The sequence below is a fragment of the Phascolarctos cinereus genome, unplaced genomic scaffold (genome assembly GCF_003287225.1).
Source record: "Phascolarctos cinereus isolate Bilbo 61053 unplaced genomic scaffold, phaCin_HiC Scaffold_7;HRSCAF=346, whole genome shotgun sequence".
Classification (NCBI taxonomy): domain Eukaryota; kingdom Metazoa; phylum Chordata; class Mammalia; order Diprotodontia; family Phascolarctidae; genus Phascolarctos; species Phascolarctos cinereus.
Genome location: NW_027556180.1, coordinates 61,839,001 through 61,860,807, shown reverse-complemented (window position 1 = coordinate 61,860,807; position 21,807 = coordinate 61,839,001). Strand labels below are relative to the sequence as shown.

At 38.2% G+C, this 21,807-nt stretch overlaps 1 protein-coding gene across 4 annotated transcripts in view; it reads right to left on the bottom strand.

Moving 5' to 3' along the window:
- Nucleotides 1-21,807, bottom strand: part of AP1S3 (adaptor related protein complex 1 subunit sigma 3) — a 99,929-nt gene that overhangs the window by 2,733 nt on the left and 75,389 nt on the right. For 3 of the 4 annotated variants that reach the window (XR_013483268.1, XR_002327643.2, XR_002327642.2), the window contains 4 exons: nucleotides 15,590-15,768; nucleotides 13,533-13,641; nucleotides 4,435-4,572; nucleotides 235-405 (listed from right to left, as the gene is read on the bottom strand). Coding sequence is in view for 1 of the 4 variants with exons in the window: in XM_021002889.2 (XP_020858548.1) it covers nucleotides 4,435-4,572; nucleotides 13,533-13,641; nucleotides 15,590-15,768 (426 nt within the window). In the remaining 3 variants the exon portion in view is untranslated. The remainder of the gene's footprint in view (nucleotides 1-234; nucleotides 406-4,434; nucleotides 4,573-13,532; nucleotides 13,642-15,589; nucleotides 15,769-21,807) is intronic. The other variant, XM_021002889.2, reaches the window with a different exon arrangement.

Genomic DNA, 21,807 nt, shown 5'->3' with positions numbered 1-21,807 from the left:
GTCTTTAAAAATGGCAAAACTTTCAGCTCCCTCCATGCCCCACTACCATGACAATCTTTCCAAAAAGTCCTATACACTTCTCCACCTTCTTTAAATGGCAGATGCTGAACACACTTTAAAATTTTTTAAGAGTCATCTTCTTCACAAACAAGGATTGTGATGTATTGAATTTGTAACTATAGATGCTGATGAAAATGTGGATGGCATGGGACATAAATCTGAATGGATACTGACCCCAGCAACATTCCTGGAACTTGAATCCTTGAAAAAGTTCCTAGAGCCATACTGAAGTTATTGGGCTTTTGGTTTTTTGCTCATTTGCTTCTTCTTTTTTTTTTAATCAAGATGGAGTAAAGCACGTGCAGCTTCCCGACCCTCTTGGGCTGTAGGCCACCACTGCCTTAGCTGCAAAACCAAGGAGTAAATCAAAGGCTGACAGAGCCTTCTCTCAGAGAACTTTTTCACCCTCAAAACATCGGCATCATCTTTGTTGCTATAGAGTCCTGTGATTTATCAGTACCCTTCAAAAGGCATCTCTGGTTTCTGTACCCAAACTTCCATCTCATTTTCAGAGCTTGCCCAGAGAGTATGAAAAAAACATCTATTTTAAGAATTTATGCTAGAGTTTTGGGGGAGGGCTTACTCCGAAGCCTAGAGACTATTGATCTTTATCAACATCACTCCTATTTTCATGAGGTTAGAGTTCTGCCAATGGACCCTGGGTCATATTTTTCTGCAAACTCTCCATAATGTTGTGTTTTGTAATAACATTTCATATTTTGACTAACACCTTGGTCCACAGGTTGAGTCAGTGAGGGATGTAGGGTGTGGGCTAGGCGACAATGGTAAAAAAAGAAAAGTGACAAAAATAGTCTCTGATGTCAACTCTGCTTCCTCAGGGTTAAGCTCAACAATTACCTGTCAATAGAGTAAGTGGTACATTCAAGCACCTTGTGGTTCTTCAACAGTCTTTCCAAATACTTATAAAAAGATGACAGAATCATCCAGGGGGAGACGTCTTTGTCTGACCAGAGTAAACAAATTATTTTTGCCTTTGAAAAGTCTAGGATGAGGAAATTTCCCAAACGCCACAAAAACCTCATGAAGGAATGAAACTGTCCCTGGAATCTCCAAGGTTATGCCAGTGATCTCTAGCTCTGACAGATCCTATCAAGCTCAAAAGACTTCACACTTCAAGGGACAGCATTCTCTTGGGGGTGAGGCAGCCTGTATCAGTGAAAAGAGGCTCATCACCATTTGGTTCACCACTAACCGATGATTAGGGTGGGGCATGCAAAAGAAACCCATGAAATAATTTCCTAAGGCATGGAGAGATTATATTCTTTTTCAGTGAAAAGGCTCCTAATAAAGATGAAAAGAAGGATTTTTGGAGGTATATAGCGCTTTATAGCTTACATCCACTCTCTCATTTGATCCCCATTTTACACATGAGGAAAGTGGTACTCTGAGTGGCTGAAGGTCAGAGAAGTAAAGTGACTTGGCCAAATTTATATGATTAACTCAAGTCCTCCATCTCCAAAGCCAATGCTACTTACACTACACGACCTTGATTCTATTACCATTGACTGTTCTTTTGGGGCCCTTTCTTTTTTTTTTTCTTTCTTTTTCTTTTTTTTCATGAGAGGGGCTCAAAAGCCTCACTTACCCTTACATGAGTTCCTTCATACCGACTAATTTTGAAGCTTGATTCTTATTATATGTAACTTATAACACAAATCACTGGAAAAAAAAACTGACCCACCAACTGAAGTTCAATCTTAAAGTCTTCTTAATAAATACTACCCTCCACAATTCATGTTTAGCGCCACCTAGAAGTCACCTCTAACAACTGAGTTTGGTTTGTGTCCTGAAACCACCAAAGTTACCAAAACATTTTCATTTAGAGCAAGTTTATTACAAAATCCATAAGAAATAGAAAAGGGGATAGTTATGGATAGCAGACAGTGGGATCAGGTCGCAGTCTTGCCAAAAACTTGACACTAATAATTCAAGTCCCAACCGCCTAGTGCACTGCCAGGGGGAGTCCAAAGACCAGTTCATTGTGAGCAACCTTTATTCCAGTTCCTGGCCACTCTTGGGCTGCCACTGCCCAAAATGCCTCAGCACATTACTCATCTTTCAGCTACGGTCTCCTTCACTGCCACCATTTACCAAAAATCCACCTCCATCCTCCTCATAGTTCATCCAGCAATACCAACTCAGTGATTTCTGGGCATCTTCTATGGGTCCTCAGCTTTTGAGGAAAGTCAGTCCTTTTCTATCAATGTATGAATTCCCTGCCTCTTTCTTCCAACCTTCACAGTAAGCACAGGGAAAGGGAAAAAGGAAAAAGCCCAGCAAACTGCTGCTGGCTCTTTACAAATGCTTGCTAGAAATGTGAATTTGATTAGGACTCTGAATACAAAACTTTGAAAGGACCTTCTTAAAATAACTCATCTTTAACTTTAACTAGAAACGGAACTATCAAATATCCTACAAGGTCATTGTTTCCTACAGGGCACAATTCAGAAAAAACTGGCCTGATGTCATCTAAAACTCAATCCACCTCAACAAACTCATCTCACCTTTAAAAAAATACTACCAGATGGACCCCAAGAGCATCATGTTTCAAGGAAAGCTATGTTCACTGGATTTCCAAATCACTAGTTCATGAAACATCTTTTAAAATTATTTTCCTATGGCACACACATAAATACAAAGTAGACATAAATTGCAAACCATTTTCTAAGGTTCCTAGAAACCATTTATAGGAAAAAACAGTAGCATGTATTTATATAACAGTCACTTTAAAGTTTTCAAAGCATTTTACCTATATTCATTATCTCATCTGATCCTTACAATGATCCAGTAAGTAATATAGGTATTATTATTATTATTACCATCTTACTGATGGGGATAACAAGTAAAATGAAATCCAAGGTCACAGGATTAGTCGATGGAAGAGCAAGGACTCAAACCCAGGTTATAGGAACCTAGGTCAGTTGTATTTCCACTACCCTAGGGAACACACGGCCCTTTTAGGGCACTTAAAACTCAATAACCTCAGCCTCTACTCACCCTAGTTATAGAAGAGGCAGAAATCACTGATCATCAGCGGTTTATAAATTTGTTTTCTAAGAAGACCTTGGCTAATATTGCCTCCTTTCTCATAGGTCTCAAGAGACCATTAACTAAGTTGGCCTCCTGCTTCCAAATCAACTTATTAAGAACCCACCTTGTACCAGTCACTGTGCCAGGCCCTGGGAATACAAATTCAACACTTCCTTCCTACCCTTAAGGAGAGAGATAGAAGATGATGAAGAAGAGAGAAATGGAAGGAAGGAAAGAAGGAAGGAAGGAAGGAAGGAAGGAAGGAAGGAAGGAAGGAAGGAAGGAAGGAAGGAAGGAAGGAAGGAAGGAAGGAAGGAAGGAAGGAAGGAAGGAAGGAAGGAAGGAAGGAAGGAAGGAAAGAAGGAAGGAAAGAAGGAAGAAAATTTATTAAATACATACTATATGATAGGCACAGTGCTAAGCACAGAGGATACAAATAAATGCATGCAAGCAAGACAATTCCTGCCCATGAGAAGCTTACATTCTAATGAGGGAAAACAACAATAAAGGGGAGCTGGAAGTAGCAAGGGTGAAGTATATGGCATAGAAATAGTCTGAAGTGCTGTGGGGCCTGGATCTGGGCATAATTAAGGACATAATTATGGAGCCCAGGGTAGTCCAAGCTGCAGAGCCCAAAGCTGTGGTAGGGAGGAGGTTGAAACAACAGCCTGGCATGGACATATTTGGGAAGGTACTTAAAAAGGCACTAGTTGCCTCCAAAAGGAAATCACAGAAGATGGCATCACCTTCTAGCCACTTTTGCCTTGATATTGTGAAATGTCAGGAACTTGAATATTTCCCATCATGCTTCTGAAATCAGTTTCACTATAATCCATCTGAATTATTGTAGAGTCAGTGTTACGAGCAGAAATTGAAGCTTGGGTGTAGATCCCTGTTTATTTATACCTTGGTACTTAAGACACTCTGCTCTCAATTTATTTATGAAAATAGGAACAATCATAGAGGCTCTCTCCGGGAGGTGCTGAAAATTTTTAATTAAAATGATAAACTCCAACTTAAATAATAAAGCTCTAATACCTCTGGACAAATGGCATAGTGATTTATGATGACTCTGCTTCCCCAGGGCAGAAGACATTTTTGCAAGATTAATTTTTCAAGCTGTAAAAATAGATTTTATTAAAAATAGCCGCAAAGAATTACTACCTTTGACAGCATCTTCCTCTGGTTTACAGGCGCTCTTTATTCACAAACAAAAACCTATCATTAAACAACAGGCCCTGAGATAATTAAGCCTCTTTTCTCATTTCCCCAACCCTCCTTCAACATGAGGAAACCCCCTCACATTTCTATGCCTTTACATACCTCCTGTAACATATCAGAGTCTTCTATAGCCTTGACAACAGTTTTCTTTGAGGTTTCCTGGATTTCTCCACCAATGATAAACTCATCAAGGATAAAATATGCCTTTTCAAAATTAAATATAATATCCAGCTCACAGACCTGGTAGGATGAAAAAAAATATAAGACAAACCTGTAGTAGCATTATCAACACTCACAAGCCAGCATCTGTCCAAATACCAAACCTATTCAATGGATGCACCCTTGTGGTAGATTAAGGTTACAAAATAATACAGCATCACAAGAACAGATAAATGCAGGGCTTCAGCCTTTCAGGCCTTGGATGGATGACCAAAAAAATTTTTTTTCCTACAGCAGCTCATCATTTAGGGGTTATGCTATTCCTTTGCATTCCCTCAGGAAATTACAGAATTATACAGGTTGGGGAAAGACCTGCTGCCCTGCCTCAGGATTACAGATTTAGAGCCAGAAGGGACCCCAGAGGCCATCTAATCCACATTTCACAGAGAAGGAGACTGAGGGCACAGGAAGATTCGGTGATTTGCCCAAGGTCAGACAGGTAAATAAAAAGAATCATGGTTTTCTATCAGAAGTAGGTTGTTGCCAAATCATTAGTTTTTTCTTATGTTACCTAATGGGTTGAAGCAAACTTAGATTCATTTGGAAAGGCTGATATAATTCCTTGCTAAATTATAGTAGTAGCTGGTAGGGTCATTTCCTATAACATCAATTCTTCTCATTTAAAATTCTATCAGACATAAAATTTTCACAGGCATCAGGCAGCTAAGCCCACGTAAGTGAAACAAAATCTACACAGTAACAGCAAATAAATGGCTCCCAGGAAAAATGGTTTCCTGGTTCCTAAAGCATATTAAGTTGCATTCTGGATACAGATACTTCAGCAAATGGCTCAATATTTTAAAGATTTGAGTCCATAAACTTACAGGCTCCAGGAGGAAATTGTTTTTCATTTGACATATTCAATTGAATCAAAGAGCATCTAAAAAAATAAACAGAAGGCTATGACAACAAACAGCCATTTCAGCAAAACTTGGTTGCTGGCATGATTGCCTCTTTATTCTTCACTGACAGGAGGAGGCTTGTGTAACCTCGGCCGGCCCACAAATATTTAAAATATTCTTCCTACCCATGATCCCCACAACAATAGGGAAAAGAATGTTCCATAAATATAATGAAACAAGTTGATAGAGGTTCAAGAGGAATATAAGGACCCATTATTTGACTGCTGAAAATTTATTTTCAGCATTATTTGGGGGTTGTTGTTTGCTCTTTCTCTTCTTCTTTTTTGTCTAGACCAGTCTTTCTTCAGCCTGTCGAATACTGGTATAGAAAATCCTTTCTCTTGACATAGATTAGCAACAACACATTGAGTGACCTGCCCATGGTCACCCAGCTAGTATGCATGAGAGGCAGGAATTAGACTCAGGTGTGCCTTTTTCCAAGGCTGACTCTCTATCCACCAGGCCACCTCATTGATTAGCCAACAACAGGGCCCAGGCCAAGCCCTACTTGGTCACTGTTTGGGCCTAGATTGGCTCAGAATGAATGTAAATAGCAATTCTGTTTTGGCCAGAAACCTGAAGGTCTTCCCCTTCCAGATCTACTTTTTTTCTTTTCTTAGAGAGGCCATTCTTCGCCTCATTTCTTATTTAGCCTTAATCACTGAGTGGGCGGGCAACTGCCTCCGTCCCACTGAGACCTGTTAAAGACCTTAGCTTGAAAAGGCCAAGGTCTCCTACTGCATCTCCAGTTCTCCTGGTCTATATCTTCACCACTGGACCCAGATGGCTCCAGAGAGAGAGTGAGGCTGGTGACTTTGAATAGCCCTCCCTCACTTCAATCCAATCCACTTGCATTTCACAGTATCACTTCCCTGATGCCACGGTCCTCTTCAAGAAAGAAAGGCAAAGAGCGGCAACAAGGCCACCTGCTTGTCACTGAGCAATACTATTTGAATGATGCCTCCTATTTCCACAGCATTTTTCAAGTGCTTTTGAAATGGAAGTACTATTTTGAACCCACAAGATTAAATGAGGCTTCAATGACTTAATTCTAAGGCTCCTTGTTTCATTATCATCAGCTAGATGAATCATCAATCAGGATTCTAGATTTAGAGCTGAGGGAAGGACCTTAAAAGGTCATCTAGTCCCACAGTCTATAGATGAGGAAACTGGGGCCTAAGATTCCCCCAGGTAGTAAACAACAGAATCAAGCCTAGAAGCTAGGTCCTCTGAACCCAAATCCCATCCTTTCAGCTCCTATGTGCCTCGTGTCTACTGCAAGGTAGCTCTCTGACACAGCAGGATAGTAGACAGTGGCAGGGCTGAGGTCTCTAAACAAACTGCAGGAGGAAGTGAGTCAGATAGGAATAAGAAACACAGAGCTATTGATCAGATGTCAGGGCACACACAGGCAGCTAACATAAAAGCCAAACAGCCCCAGCACAGTATATAAACCGCTCCCGGTTCAGGACCATTTCTTATTTATCTTGGTATCTCAACCTGCTGATTCACACTGACTGCGGGACCCCCCCAGACAGTCAGGTCACTCAGCTTCTCAATGCCCCAGGCAAGTCTTGAGACTATAAATTCTATAACAGTTACTTGGCTGCATTATCACAGGACTGTCCTTAAATCAAAAATATCACAGGTCCATAGTACAAAAACAAATAAAAAGTCAAACCCTTTCTCTGAACTCAGGACATTTTGAACATGTTGTCATTGTTGTTGTTTAACCATTTCAGTTGTATCTGACTCTTCATGTCCACATTAGGGATTTTCTTGGTAAAGATACTGGAATGGTTTGCCATTTCCTTCTCCAGCTCATTTTACAGATGAGGAAACTGAGGCAAACAGGGTTAAGTGACTTGCTTAGGTCAAACAGCTCGTAACTGTCTGATGCCAGATTTGAACCCAGGAAGAAGAGTCTTCCTGACTCCAAGTCTGGGGTTCTATCTACTATGCCACCATATTTCATGAATGAATTAATGAACTCAGTTCATGAGTCAAAGCCTCTAAGAATCTAAAACCAAGGCAGATACACTAAGAGTTAAGAAATTTGCAGTCACCAGAGGTCAAAGTAGCTGAAAAATAAAGACGGGTAAGATGAGGACAGAACCATGATGGTATAGAGAGAAGAGCTCCAGACTTGCAGCTAGATGGTCTGGGACGGAATTCTGGCTCTGCCCCTTAGGACTTAAAAGCAATCATTCTAACCTTACTCAGCTTTGGATTCTTCATCTGGAAAATGCCAGGCAGAGTAAGACATAAGACAAGATGTGTTCTAAGGTCCCTTTCATCAAATAGTATATGATAGCAAAAGTTCAAGGTATAAAACCAATACTATGGTAGCCAAATAGAACAGTAACATGACAGAATTGTACCTAGAAGATAAAACCCCAAAATATTTTTGAACGTTCATATGCATAATCTAAAAGTATATACTAAAACCCCAGTACATATAGGATCAGAGAAGTACAACTAGATGGAACATCATAGACCATCTAATCCAATCCTCTAAATTTTACAAGTGAGGAAACAGTGACCCAGGAAGAGCAAGTTGACTTGCCAAGGGAATACAGTACTAAGCCGAACAACTGAGATTCAAATCCAGGTGCTCAAGCTCTATATGTAGCCTTCTTTCCTGTTCTAAGACCTCCACTTTCTTTCTGTTTTTCTTTCTTTCTTCCTTTCTTTTTTTTTTGGCGAGGCAATTGGGGTTAAGTGACTTACCCAGAATCACTCAGGTCCTCCTGCAGGGCCAATGTTCTATCCACTGCACCACCTAGCTGCCCCTTGACCTCCACTTTAACCTCTACAAAAAGGGGGCTAGTACTTACCACTTGGTAAAGGATGCAATCATTTAATTGTTTATAGAATTGCTTAGAATTTTAATATTCTATAAAGGAGATAGAATTTACATAAAGAGCAAGATTTTTTTTCCCCCAGCCAGAGAAAGGTGTTGGTTTTTTACCCCTTATTAATTCTTAATAATTTAATCTTATTAACAGATATCTGGGGCTCTTTAAAGTCCCAACAGCTTCTGCAAAATTCTTCCTTGGGAGCAAGGAGGAAATGTTTCAAAGGAAACCTTCAAAGAAAAAGCCTACAGAAAGAAATTTATTTTTACTGACACAGAGCAATGTTGAGAAATACCGGAAGCCTTTACTTATCATCAACAATATTAATGAACATCTTAGGGTCATAAGCAATCAAACTAAGCAGTTTTAGATCAGGCCTTAATCACCAATACACTGTTATCACACTGAATTTTGGTTCAGCAAAACAAAGAAAAAGAGAAAAGGGAAAAAAGGGCTAAAATTCTTTCAAGATAAAATGGAAGATTAAAGCAAGAGAAGAGTTCACTCTTCACTGACCCTTCTAGCACTTTCACATTCATTACTGGTAAAAAGAGTGAGTCAGGTTCTCTTGAGAACCAGCATATTGTCTTGAGGCCTCTGACTCAAATTTTTCCAGATAAGCTGAGACCAAAAGTCAATTCTAGTTCACATTTAGCACAGCTAGGTCAATTTAGGACAAAGTACTATGACAAAACAAAGTAGAGGACAGATGACAACTTTTTAACTTTCTCCAGTTTTTCAGTATTCTATGCTACAGCAAGGTAGACTGCTTTTTTCACCTGTCTAATGCATATATCATTTCATATTATCTATATTACACTACAATACAATAAATATTTATCAAATGCCTACTATGTGCCAGTAACTGTACTACAGTGGGATACAAATAAGAAAGACAGCCCCTGTTTTCATGAAGCTTACAATCTAATGGGGAAAAGACAATACACAAAAGAAAACTGAAAGGTAGGATAGGTGGGACAGTGCAAGAGAGTGCCCAACGATGGGGCAAGGTTATAGTGGAGTCAAAATCAGTCAGTGCAGCTGGAGGGAAATAACGAGCTGGCTGAGCTTCTGAATCCTCTTTAAAAGGAGGCTTTGGGAGGAGTTGTTTTTGTTTTTGTTCTAACCTCCAGCCTCTAATCAAAGGGAGAGAGGTAAGTAAGGATACTGACGAGATGTGAGTACCAAAGCTGAAGCAATCTCAATCCCCCTCAGAGGGGGAATGATGATACCAAGGAGTCTAGCTAGCTGGTAGGAAATGAATCTGTGTTGAAACTTTACCCTCCTACTAGACTATAAGCTCCATGAGGGCAAGGACTGAGTCCAGTTAAAATCAAGTAAACTTTTCTGAAACATTTGTAGTTCTTTTGTAAGGAAAGTACTGAGAATTATAAATGAAGCCTCTAGGGTGTGAAATTTGTCTTAGCTGAACTTTGTTATTTCACCTAGTATCTAGCAGTAGTCTACACACAAGCAAGCAATTAATAAGTGTCTCATAAATATGGTAATAAATGAATTGTTGACCAAAGATGGGGTTGAAAAGAATAGCTGGGAGTGAGACCAGGAAAAGTTTTAAACAATGTAGTCCTAAAATAACACTGTTAAATCTATCTATCTATCTATCTATCTATCTATCTATCTATCTATCTATACACACACATATACATATACATATACATATACATATACATATACATATACATATACATATACATATACATATATATATATATATAAAATCTCTACAGGTCTGTCAGAAAATATTTAAATGTTATTATTTGAGGAGTAAGGGGAAGAGGAATGGCATAAAGTTAACCTCCCCAAGTAGAGAACTTAATAGATATTTTCCTTGTTGGGAAAACCAAGGAAAAATGTCTTGATGAGTCATATTTCAAATTCTAGAGTGGGGGTTCTGAACCATTTTTGTATCATGAATCCCTTTGTGGCAGTCTTGTAAAGTCTATGGATTCCTTCTCAGAATAATATTTCTGAGTACATAAGGCTCATTCAAATACAAGATACACAGGATTATGAAGGAAGCCAATTATACTGAAATACAGTTATCAAAATAATTTTTAAAAATAAGTTCTCTAATTTCACATTAACACACCCTATCCTAAAGGCTCCATTTATAATTCTCAATTCCCCGATGAACAATTGCAATTATTTTGAAATTTTTGCTTGAGTATGTTTTAATTAGACTCAACCTAAAAAATAAAAATGATGCAAATGCATTAGTATTTTAATTGTAAAAATAAGTAAGACTTTTGGGTGAGATGAGGGGTAAAGAATTTTAAGGTAAATATTTTGGTTCTTAAGATAGTTCCCTTCTTATTTTTTTAAAAAGTACTTTATTTAGTGTCTGGCCACAGATACTTGCTAGTTGTGCGACCCTGAACAAGTCACGTAACCCTGTTGGCATCAGTTTCCTCATCTGTAAAATGAGCTGGAAAAGGAAACAGCAAACCATTCCAGTATATTTGCCAAGAAAACTCCAAATGGGGTCACAGAGTGTTGGACATGACTGAAATGACTGAACAACAACGAACCTTATTTAGAAGTTATGCATGTCAAAATCTGTAAGATTTCTTGAAAAAAAAAGTTAACTGAGATAACTATTCAATTACCCAATGATTAGCAACATTGAGCAAGGTATATAATGGAGAGCGGTCGGATATTTACAGAGGTGTTTGCCACAGCTATGAAAGAAAGTCCAGCCTAAGCCCCACGTGAAGGGGGTCTTCTACTTTGAGACTACATGGAGCTGACTGCATCAAGCTCCAGAATATTGCAGAGCCCACTAAATGAGATCTATGCACGCACACACGCACACACACACACACACACACACACACACACACACAAACTGGCCTAGCTATCCACGATGGGAAAAAACCAAGTGGAGGAAAATTGTCTATTGTTCAGACTATGAAGTGAAATTGTTATGGACAGCCTACAGACTCAGTCTATTAGTCTCAATCTATTTTGGTCTACACTTTGGACAGCGAAGATGGAGAATAAAGTGGGGCCAGTACTGAATAGGAGGGAAAGGGTAGGATGAACTTTTTAGAAACAACACAGAGTTTTTAATGATCCCAATGTCCTATTGAAAACAAAGCCCATCTTTTCAACATCAATATTTATTCAGTGAGGCTTGCAAATCAATGCAAAAGGCAATGGGGAAATGCATGGTGGGCATAAAGTTCCTCAATATATTACCCAAAATACAAGGGAGAACATGCATACAGGATATCATATAAGAAGTGTATGACTGGAAAAGGAGATGGGCTGGTTATATTGTGAGAGTGAGTGGTAACTGATGGAAAGACCAGTGGTAGCCACCAATGTCAAGAGAGATAGACAACTACTCTTAACACCCTGGATGGCCCTCGCATGGAGGATAGATGGGAGTACATTAAGAAGCACACTACAAGATGAGAACATATAGATGGGTTGCTGTCCACACCACTGGAGGGAGGAGCCACATCAATGAGCTCACAGAACTGTTTTGAGGATCAAATGAAACAATGCATGTCAAGAACTATATAAACGTGAGCTATTATTATTTATAGTCAACAAAGAGTAAGCACAGTCAAATCTTATGACGTCTTCATTTTTCAGTCAGATGTGGTTTACTTTGTGGTACCATGTCAGTGTTATGAAGACAGAAGACAAAGGCAGGACAGATGCAACCATTGTTTTAGTGACATTTGGGGAGGACTGAGAGACAGCCCAAGTCTGTGTGAGCACAAAGGGAATGGGAGAAGGGAGGGATATGTCTAACGGATATGAAATTCTCTCTTTCCAAGAGAAGACAGAACCTATCTATGCTATACTACAAACTTTTCCCTCATAACTTTTAACTAGAGCCACAGGGGCCAATCAATGAAATCACACAAATGGAAGTTTGACCTACACTCTCCCCAATCCTCCAAAGTCACATAAGAAGAAGAGTAGGGAATATCGAGTTTACTTCATGCCAGATAAGGAAATGATTTTGCATAATCTATGACCCTGAATAAGCTATAATATCTTAGAGCTAGCCTTTCATCAATCAACATTATTTCTGAGGGGGTTTTTTAAAGTATTGTTAAGTTCAGGCATAATGTATGAGACAATGCACAGTCTACAAGTTACAAAAGCGTGAGAGAATCTGGGTCTATAGGACGCAATCTTACCCTATCACTAATCACAGTGGCAGTTCAGTCTATAAACATTATTAAGCTCCTACTATGTGCCAGGCACAGATAACAACAGCTTAAAATAGTAGGCTCAGAAACAGGAAAAAACAAATAATGACATTTTCCTTTCAAGTGTTTCTAGTAATAAATATATGGTCTTGCTCTGTGGTTAACGTTAAGTAGATGATCTTTATTTGTATAGCACTTCCTATTGACAAACAGATATACAGATATTCTATGACTACTTTCCACCACTAACCTGAAGCTTGTGCTGTGGTTACTATCAATCAAATAATAAGAGCACCTACTTTTTAGGATTGTTTTAAGGAGCAAATGAGATAATAATTGTAAAGTGCATAGTACAGTGACTGGAACATAGTTAAGCGCTGTATAAATGTCAGCTATCATTATGATGATGGGAACCGATCGGATATTTGCAGTGAAAATGAGGGGTTGAGAAAAACACTGAGGTTGTAAACATGGGTAACTGAGAAGACGACAGTGCCCTTGGATAGCAACAGGGAAGTCAGGAAGAGGAATGGATTTAGGGGGAAAATATCAAGTTCCAAAATATTTATACTATTTGTGCAGAGGCAGTTAGGTGGTGGCAAAGTGCACGGATCACCTGGCCTGGAGTCAGGAAGACCCATCTTCCTGAGTTCAAATCTGGCCCCTGACACTTACTAGCTGTGTGACCCCAGGCATGACATTTACCCCATTTTCCTCAGTTTCCTCAACCATGAAATGAGTTGGAGGAGGAAATGGCAAAGCACTCTAATATGATTACCAAGAAAATCCCAAGCGGGGTCACAAAGAGTCAGACAGACTAAACAACAACAACTTGTCCATAATATCATGAAGGCAGTGAAACCTTCAGGTACAGGCTTAAACATCAGCTAGAACATATGACCCCCGAATCTGTTTGACATTTTCATGTACAGACTCAAAGATGAGGAAATAATGACAAAAATAGAAGGGAAAGGTAAATTTTGCTTGAAAGATTCTGCTAACTTTCACGCATATAGCAAAGTAAAACTTACGTTTCCAAAATACTTGTCTAGTAATTCCACATAACGATGTACAATCTCTAGTGTCAACAGCTCATTGTCCTGATTTTCTACTGCACAACAAAAATATAAGCTAGCATATCTAGAATAGAGAGAAAGAAAATTAAAATTCATTGAAATACTGAACAACTTGGAGATACGTCCTCCTAATAAAATTTAGAAGGTCATATATTTTGCTTCCTTTCCAAAGAACCTTTCCTTCATAATCAAAGAACTGTTTATTTGCCAACTGCCCTTTCATGAATCTAGATACAGCAAAATATGAATCATATAGCTACACGTCATAGTGGATACAATACTTAAGACCAAATCCTGGCTAGAGCCCTCAATAGTTATGACCCTGGCAGGTCACTTGACCCCTCTTGGCCTCCCTTTCTCATCTCTAAAATGAGGGGGTTATATTTCACGATGGGGAAACTGCAGCCTCAAGGCCACAGGTATTAGATGGTCTCTAACATTCTATGATGATGTTGAAATGTTAACCTTCAGATTGAGCACTGTTTCCACTGGTAACAAATGCATGTGTTCTATTTTACACAACTGTATCTATCACGAACAACCCAAAGTTTCAGGTAAGCTAGCTAAGTAGAGCAAGTCTCCCACTGGAAAACATTTCTTTGGGCATACTTTTCTGCTCCAGAAACTTAAGTCTACAATACACTCGAATTCATTTTGCAGTAAAACTGCTGAACATGACGTGGTTCTTGTAATACATAAACTGAGCTTAACCTTTCCAAGCCCCATGTGTCTCATATGTAAAAATAAAGCAGTCCAATTTAGAAAAGCTGTAAGGTGCCACCCAGCACCAATATTCTAAGGCTGTTCTACTGGCTTGGCTCACAGAATGTAAGAATCTATTAGCGCTAATGGGAGTGGCTTATTATGCTCTTTGGGAACTATAGATAGGTACTATGCTACTTTTTACTGGTTAACAGGGTAGAAAAGCAGAAAAGGGAATGTGATTTATTCTTTTATATTTTTTTTTCCCTAAGAATGAGTCTCTGCAGAAGAACTGATGGACTACAAACCTGACCTTAACTATGAAAAGTCAAATTCTGGGGCAGCTAGGTGGTACAGTAGATAGAGCACCACACCTGGAATCAGGAGAATCTGAGTTCAAATCCAGCCTCAGACCAAACAGTTGACACTTACTAGCTGTATGACCCTGGACAAGTCACTTAACCCCAACACCTAAAAATATTTTTAAAAATTTTTTTTAAGCTTTAAAAAAATAAGTCAAATTCTGCTTGATAACATTTTTTTAAATGGGCAAAAAGTTGCAGAGGAACACATTTTGGTTCAATACAAAGAAAGTCTTCCTAACAACGAGAGCTTTCCCCAAAGTGGAATGGGCTGCCTTGGTAGATAATGGGTTATCCAGCTCTTCCAGCAAAGGCTAGATGGCCACTTGTTGAATAACTATGTTCTAGTGCCAATTTTTGTTCAGGTGTTGACCTCTAAATTCCTTTGTTGCTCTCAGAGATTTTGGCATTCTTTCAGGTGCAGGTTTTTTTCAGTTAGTAGACCTTAGCTGATATCTAAAGCATTAAATATTTGCTCTCCTGCTGAGTTAACTCTTATCACCCACTCTATCTCCCCTCAACCATCTCAAATATCCTAACCCCTTTCATTTTAGATGTTTTCAAGGTTATTTGCAACAATTGGACCATCATTCCTTCTTAAGAAAGAAGAAAGGTCTATATTAGTATAAGGGAAATGGCAAATTAGAGATGTAGGTTTGAACCTTAGCTCTCTCTGCCACTTCCTAGCTGTGTTATCTGGAGCAAGTTAACTTCTCTGGTTCTTATTTTCCTTACTTGTAAGATGTGGGGAACAAACTCAGTGATCTTTAGCATGCCTTCTAACTCTAAATTCTATATCTCTATTCGTGGCTTGACTATTTGACTCCTATTTTACAATGCCTGGGACAACAAGTAGGACTGGTTTGGAAAACTGAGTAATTTTCAAGTTTAGAACAAATCTCTAAAATCATGCCCCAAACCCAAAAGTTCTCATCGAGTTACTCACACCTTTTATAAACAAGTTTTAGATCTTTCCAGTCAATAAAACTGCTCATCCTCTGACCACGAGACAGAATCATCTGCACGATTTCTCGGGTGATCTTTTTTCTCTCTTTATCAGGGAGTGTGGTATACCATTTCTGCAGCCTTAATTTCCCTTGTCGACTGAACAGCAATATGAAATGGATCTAGAAAAAATAAAACACAAGAGTAATGCCCAAAATCTCAACAGCAGCCAATCTATAGAAAGTAGAATGCCCATGAAATTCTTCCAGTAATCAAAAGACTGAGGAAAAAATAACATTTGCCAGCATGTGTATAATCTAGTCTGTCAACAATACAGCATAGTACTCACTTCAAAAACACAGTATTTCATATACAAAAAAAAAAAATCAAAGGTGTTTATCCATGGCAGGGGTGGCCAATATTTGTTTCCTGCTGAGAGCCTACTAACCCACAAGGGGAAACAAGTTAATTAAGACAATATACAAATAAAAAGCACTTCCCTTTTGGGATGTTTTCTAGAGAGAAATATAAACTGTTCAACTCATTTTTTAAAATTAAGACTATAAATTTAATTCAGTAAGTAAAAGAAAAAGTATGCTTCAGTTTCATATCTTGAGAGCGATAAGGTAGGATGAGAAGAGAGTTGTAGAGAAAAAAAGAGGAAAAATGGTACAGAAGAAATCAAATATAAAGAAAAGAAAGGAGGAAAAAGGCCCCATGTGTTAGCTGTAGGTAATATCATATTCTTTATTTGGGTTGTAAGAACCAAGGTCAGTTATCATATTATCATATTCTGACTTGTTTCTCTTTTATTTTTTGGGGGGGGAGGGCAGGCAAATGGGGTTAAGTGACTTGCCCAGGGTCACACAGCTAGTAAGTATTATGTGTCTGAGGCCAGATTTGAACTCAGGTCCTCCTGAATCTAGGACCAGTGCTCTACCCACTGCTCCACTTAGCTGTCCCATGACTTGTTTCTCTTAAAAAGTAATTTTAAAATAAGAGAAATAGAAATGGAAAATAACAAAAAATAAAAAATATTTTTTCAAGTAAGCTTTAAAATATGGTGGTTTATTTGAATAATAGAAGGTTTTTTATGGGTTCTTCTCTCTCCCTATTCCTGAGGGATTTTTAAAAGCCTATATAGATTTGCTTTTGAAAATGGATTCTCATCCTTTTTTGTGTTGTGATCTCTTTGGCAATTTGGTAAAGAAGCCTTCTTAGAATAATATTTATTGCCTACATTTATAATTGAAAGAAATTTCAGTTACTGAAAATAAATATGCAATTTTTTTTTCTATCCCAGTTCATAGGCCAGTTAGGTGGCTCAGTAGATAGAGTTCCAGGCCTGGAGACAGGAAGAGCCATCTTCATGAGTTCCAATCCAAGTTCAGACACTTACTAGCTGTATGACCTTGGGCTAGGTCACTTAAATCTGTTTGCCTCAGTTTCTTCATCTGTAAAATGAGTTAGAGAAGGAAATGGCAAACCACTCCAAAATCTTTGCCAAGAAAACCCCAAATGGGGTCAAGGAGAGTCAGACACAACTAAATGAATCAACGACAAATCCAAGTTCACAGACTACCTGACGTCTAACCATGGACCCTGATTAAGAACCCCAGCTTTAGAACTTAGAGCTGTGATCAGTTTAGGAGTTATTGCCTGCGTGTTCGTTTGACTTTCAAAAGTGATCAGTTGTTTTTGAGATTAAAGTTATGTCAATCAATAATATCACAGGATCATGGAGATGGAAGGGACCTTAGAAAGCATCTGGTTCAACCACTTCATTTTACAAATATGGAAAAGGAGACATAGGAAAGCTAAGGGATATGCATGACAAAAACATTGGGTAGGAAGTGGGAAAGCTGGAATTTGAACCTAGGTCCTTTGATTCCCAATCAAGAATTCTTTTCACTTTACTACCAATGTTCCCCCCAAGACTGAAGGTGACATTTGAAACCAGAATTTATTTCACTGTTATTGTTTCGCTTAAAACCAAAGTCATTCTTATTGGATCTTAACCATATAGAGTAGGAACTCCAAAGAACTCACTGAAAAAGCTTGTTGGGAATAAAATGAGTTAGACTCCATTCATATTTCTTCAGTTACTCTTATGAAACCTTCAGAGGCTTAGAACTATGATAGGAAGGTTACCAAAGTCCACCAGACCCAAATGAAATTTAAATAGTAGTAGCAGCTTAAGAGGGTACTCAACCCAAACAAAAGTTTTTGAAATGTTCTCTACTTCATAGAACATATTTACCTTATTGGTCTGCAAAAATACTTTATTTTTAATCCAAAATCTGCTTTGTATAAAACCTAAGTGCTATTTTTATTATAGATCTCTTAGCATATGTGATGGGAAAATACAGAAGGAAGCAAAGAGCTACATGAATTTTAGTATCATAATTTTATGTAATTATTTAGGGCAGCTAGGTGGTGCAGTGAATAGAATGCCAGGTCTGGAGTCAGGAAGACTTGAGTTCAAATCTGGCCTCAGACACTTACTAGTTGTATGAACCTGGACAAGTCATTTGACCCTGTTTGCCTGATGTGTTTCCTCATCTGTAAAATGATCTGGAGAAGGAAATGACAAACCACTCCAGTATCTTTGCCAAGAAAGCCCTCAAATGGGTCACGAAGAATCAGACATGACTGAAATGACTGAACAATCAAAATGTAATTATTTTTATTGTACACTAAATATGTTATAATGCACAGAGCACTCAACTCCAATATAAATTCAAATCCTGCCTCAGTCTCTTCACCTATAAAATGAAGGAGTTGTTCTTAACGACCTTTGAGACTCTGCCAGCTCAATTATCTTAGGGGTGTGGCCTTCTTTCAAGTTAGTACAGAAAATAAAAATCTGTATACTGTTTATCAAACGATTTGAAGAGGGTTCATCAGTTTAAGGAAAATGACTACAAACATAGTCTTTCTTCCACATGATCATCTGCTGTAAAGAATCACAGAATTTATTCATAACAAGATCACATTTTGGCAACACATTCTTGGGTTTCACTTGTATTTTGATTAAAATTTTTTAATTTAACTGAATTTTTATTTACCCAGAAATATTTTGCTGTCATCACTTGTAAAATGAGAAAGCTTATTATTAGGGGCAGCTAGGTGGCAGAGTGGATGGAGCACCAGTCCTGAAGTCAGGAGGACCTGAGTTCAAATTCGGCCTCAGACCAAACACATGACACTTACTAGCTATGCGACCCTGGGCAAGTCACTTAACCCAACTGCCTTTAAAAAAAAAAAAGCTTATTATTAGAGAAAATAAAACTTTAGGGAAGTTCTGAGTAAAATATAATTGGGAAAAGGTATTGTTCTATAGGAAATGTTTCTACCATGACATTGGCTTCAAGGTCTGGCAGAAACGTCTGGAAATGGGGGCAGCTGGGATGGAGCACTGGCGCTGGATTCAGGAGGACCTGAGTTCAAATTGGGCCTCAGACCAAACATTTGACACTAGCTGTGTGACCCTTATTAAGTCACTTAACCCCAACTGCCTCACCAAAAAGCAAAAAAAAAAAAAAAAAAAAAAAAAAGGAATGTCTGGAAATAGCAAGATATTGAAGATGGAAAGTTATATTCATTCATTCTCTAGTGTTAGAGGTTCTGAAAGTTTTGTGTCTTGGACCCCTGTGGCAGTAAAGTGGAACCAATGGGACCCCTTCTTAGAATAATGTTTTAAAATACATGAAATAGGATTACAAAGAAAACCTATCACATTAAAATATAATTACCCAACCATTTCTTTTTAAAGTTCAAAAAATCCCCATTAGGAAGAACCCCAGCTCTAAAAAGAGCATAAGAGGTCGGCAAGGCATCCATTTTGTAAAAATTGGAAATAAAGATGACACTGCCCTGGTGACAAAAGCTTTTCTATCAAATATTTGCTTGATTTTGGACAAATCATTCCACCTCTAGGCTCTGGGTGCCTTATTTGTAAAATGAGGGGATCAGATTAGTTACTCTACAAGAGTTTTTTGCTCAAAAGTCCAAGATCTTAAAACCAAGCTCTACAATGTGCTCATCTTCCTTCCATTCTTTTGATCACATTTATAATAAACAAGGGAGGAAAAGGGGAATTAATGTCATCTATTTAGAACTTGACAATTTTTTACTCTTTTAAAGGCTGGTCAGGTTTGTACCATAAAAACAGATCCTACAATCTCAGTAAGCAGCCGATCTCGTTTTATTGGTTGGAAATCTTCCTCATTGCTCACCTAAATCTCTCATGATGCAGTCTGAGCCAATTTCCCTGGGTTTTGTCCCCAGGAAATATGGAAAATAATTTTTCACTCATCTTGGTATAACTCGCCCTTCAAATACCCGAAGAAGGTGACATGAATGAGCCTGCCCTCAATTTTCTCTACCAGATGAAATCATACCAGTTCTTGCAACCTCACCTCATGGTAGCTCTTCTATGGACCTCTGCACACCTTTGGTGCTTTTTTTATATTGTGTAATAAGAAGTAAATCACTTTTAACTAATTCTTACACATGGCAGGGCACATTAACAGAAATGCATTCAAAAAGAAAGAATGATTAGAAAGCACAGGCACATATACATACTAGCTGTAAATCACAAGGGGAAGAAAAAAGAAAGATTTGTTCCATATTGAAATTTGCTTGCCATTTATACTACAGATTACATTGCTACAAAATGGAATTCTGGGTATGCAGTCTGGTCCAGAAGGAAGAAATAAAGGTGAACTGTTGAAATCTGTTAATTCTGGGGCAGCTAGGTAGGGCAGCTAGTTAGCGCAGTGGATAGAGCACTGGCCCTGGAGTCAGCAGGACCTGAGTTCAAAGCCAGCCTCAGACACTCGACACTTCCTAGCTGTGTCACCTTGATCAAGTCACTTAATCCCATTGCCTAGCCAAAAAAAAAAAAAAAAGAAAAAAGAAAAAAAAAGAAATCTGTTAACTCTTCAGACAATTAAAATGCTACTTACTCAACTGAAAGATCATTTGTAAAATGGACCCTAGTGATCTGAAAACATTAAGAGACCTCCATATTCATCAATTCTGTTCGGGAATACTATGGAATCTCATATACAGACTCACATTCCACTCTGATAATCTAGCTGGAGAGAGAAATAATTTTAAAATATATTTTAAATTTATTTTGTTAAATATTTCTCAATTACACGCAAAAAAATTTTTTAACATTCTTTTTTTTTTAATTTTTGAGTTCCAAATTCTTTCCCTCCCCCCACCCCAGCCCTGGAGAAGGCAAGCAATACGATATCAATTATATATGTGAAGTCATGTAAAACATATTTTCATATTAGCTGCAATAGAAAACACACCAAAAAAAAAAGGAAGAAAAAAAAGGAAGTTTAAAAAGTATGCTTCAATCTTCACTCAGAATTGATCAGTTCTCTCTCAATGGATATGTATTTTTCATCATGGATCTTTTGGAATGATCTTGGATCATTTATCTTGAGAGTAGCTAAGTCTTTCACAGCTAATCATTCTTACAACATTGTTTTTACTGTTTACAATGTTCTCCTGGTTCTACTGCCTTCACTGTGCATCCATTTAAATAAGGTCCTTAGGTTTTCTGAAACCATTATGCTAGTCACTTCTTACAATGCAATAGTATTCCATCACAACTTGTTCAGCCATTCCCCAACTGAAGGGCATCCCCTCAATTTCCAATTTCTTTGCCACCACAAAAAGAGCTGCTATAAATATTTTTTGTATAAATAAGTCCTTTTCCCTCTTCTTTGGTCACTTTGGGATACAAACCTAGTAGTGGTATTGCTAGGTCACAAAGTATGAACAATTTTATACCCTTTGGGCCTACTTCCAAACTGTTCTCCCAGAATGGTTCGACTACTTCACAACTTGGGAAGAGAATACACAGGATAAAATACACATAATAAAAACAATTGAATAACTATATATAAGAAGAAGAAGAAATATCCTGAGTCCAGGTACTCTCTTTTATAACTCAAGTTGTGTATTTGAACAAAATACATTTCCAAAACAATCAAAATATCAGCCTCTGCTAAGAATCACAGAATTACAACATCTCAGAGGTCATCCGGTTCTACCTGTTCTGGAACATAAATCTCTCAAAAGTCATTTTTATCAGACCTTTGCTTTGACCTCCATTCTACCTTTGGAGAGCCTTGGCAAGGACTTTTAAACTAGGGGGTCAGGCTTTGAATATCAAGATATACAAAGTCGTACCCATG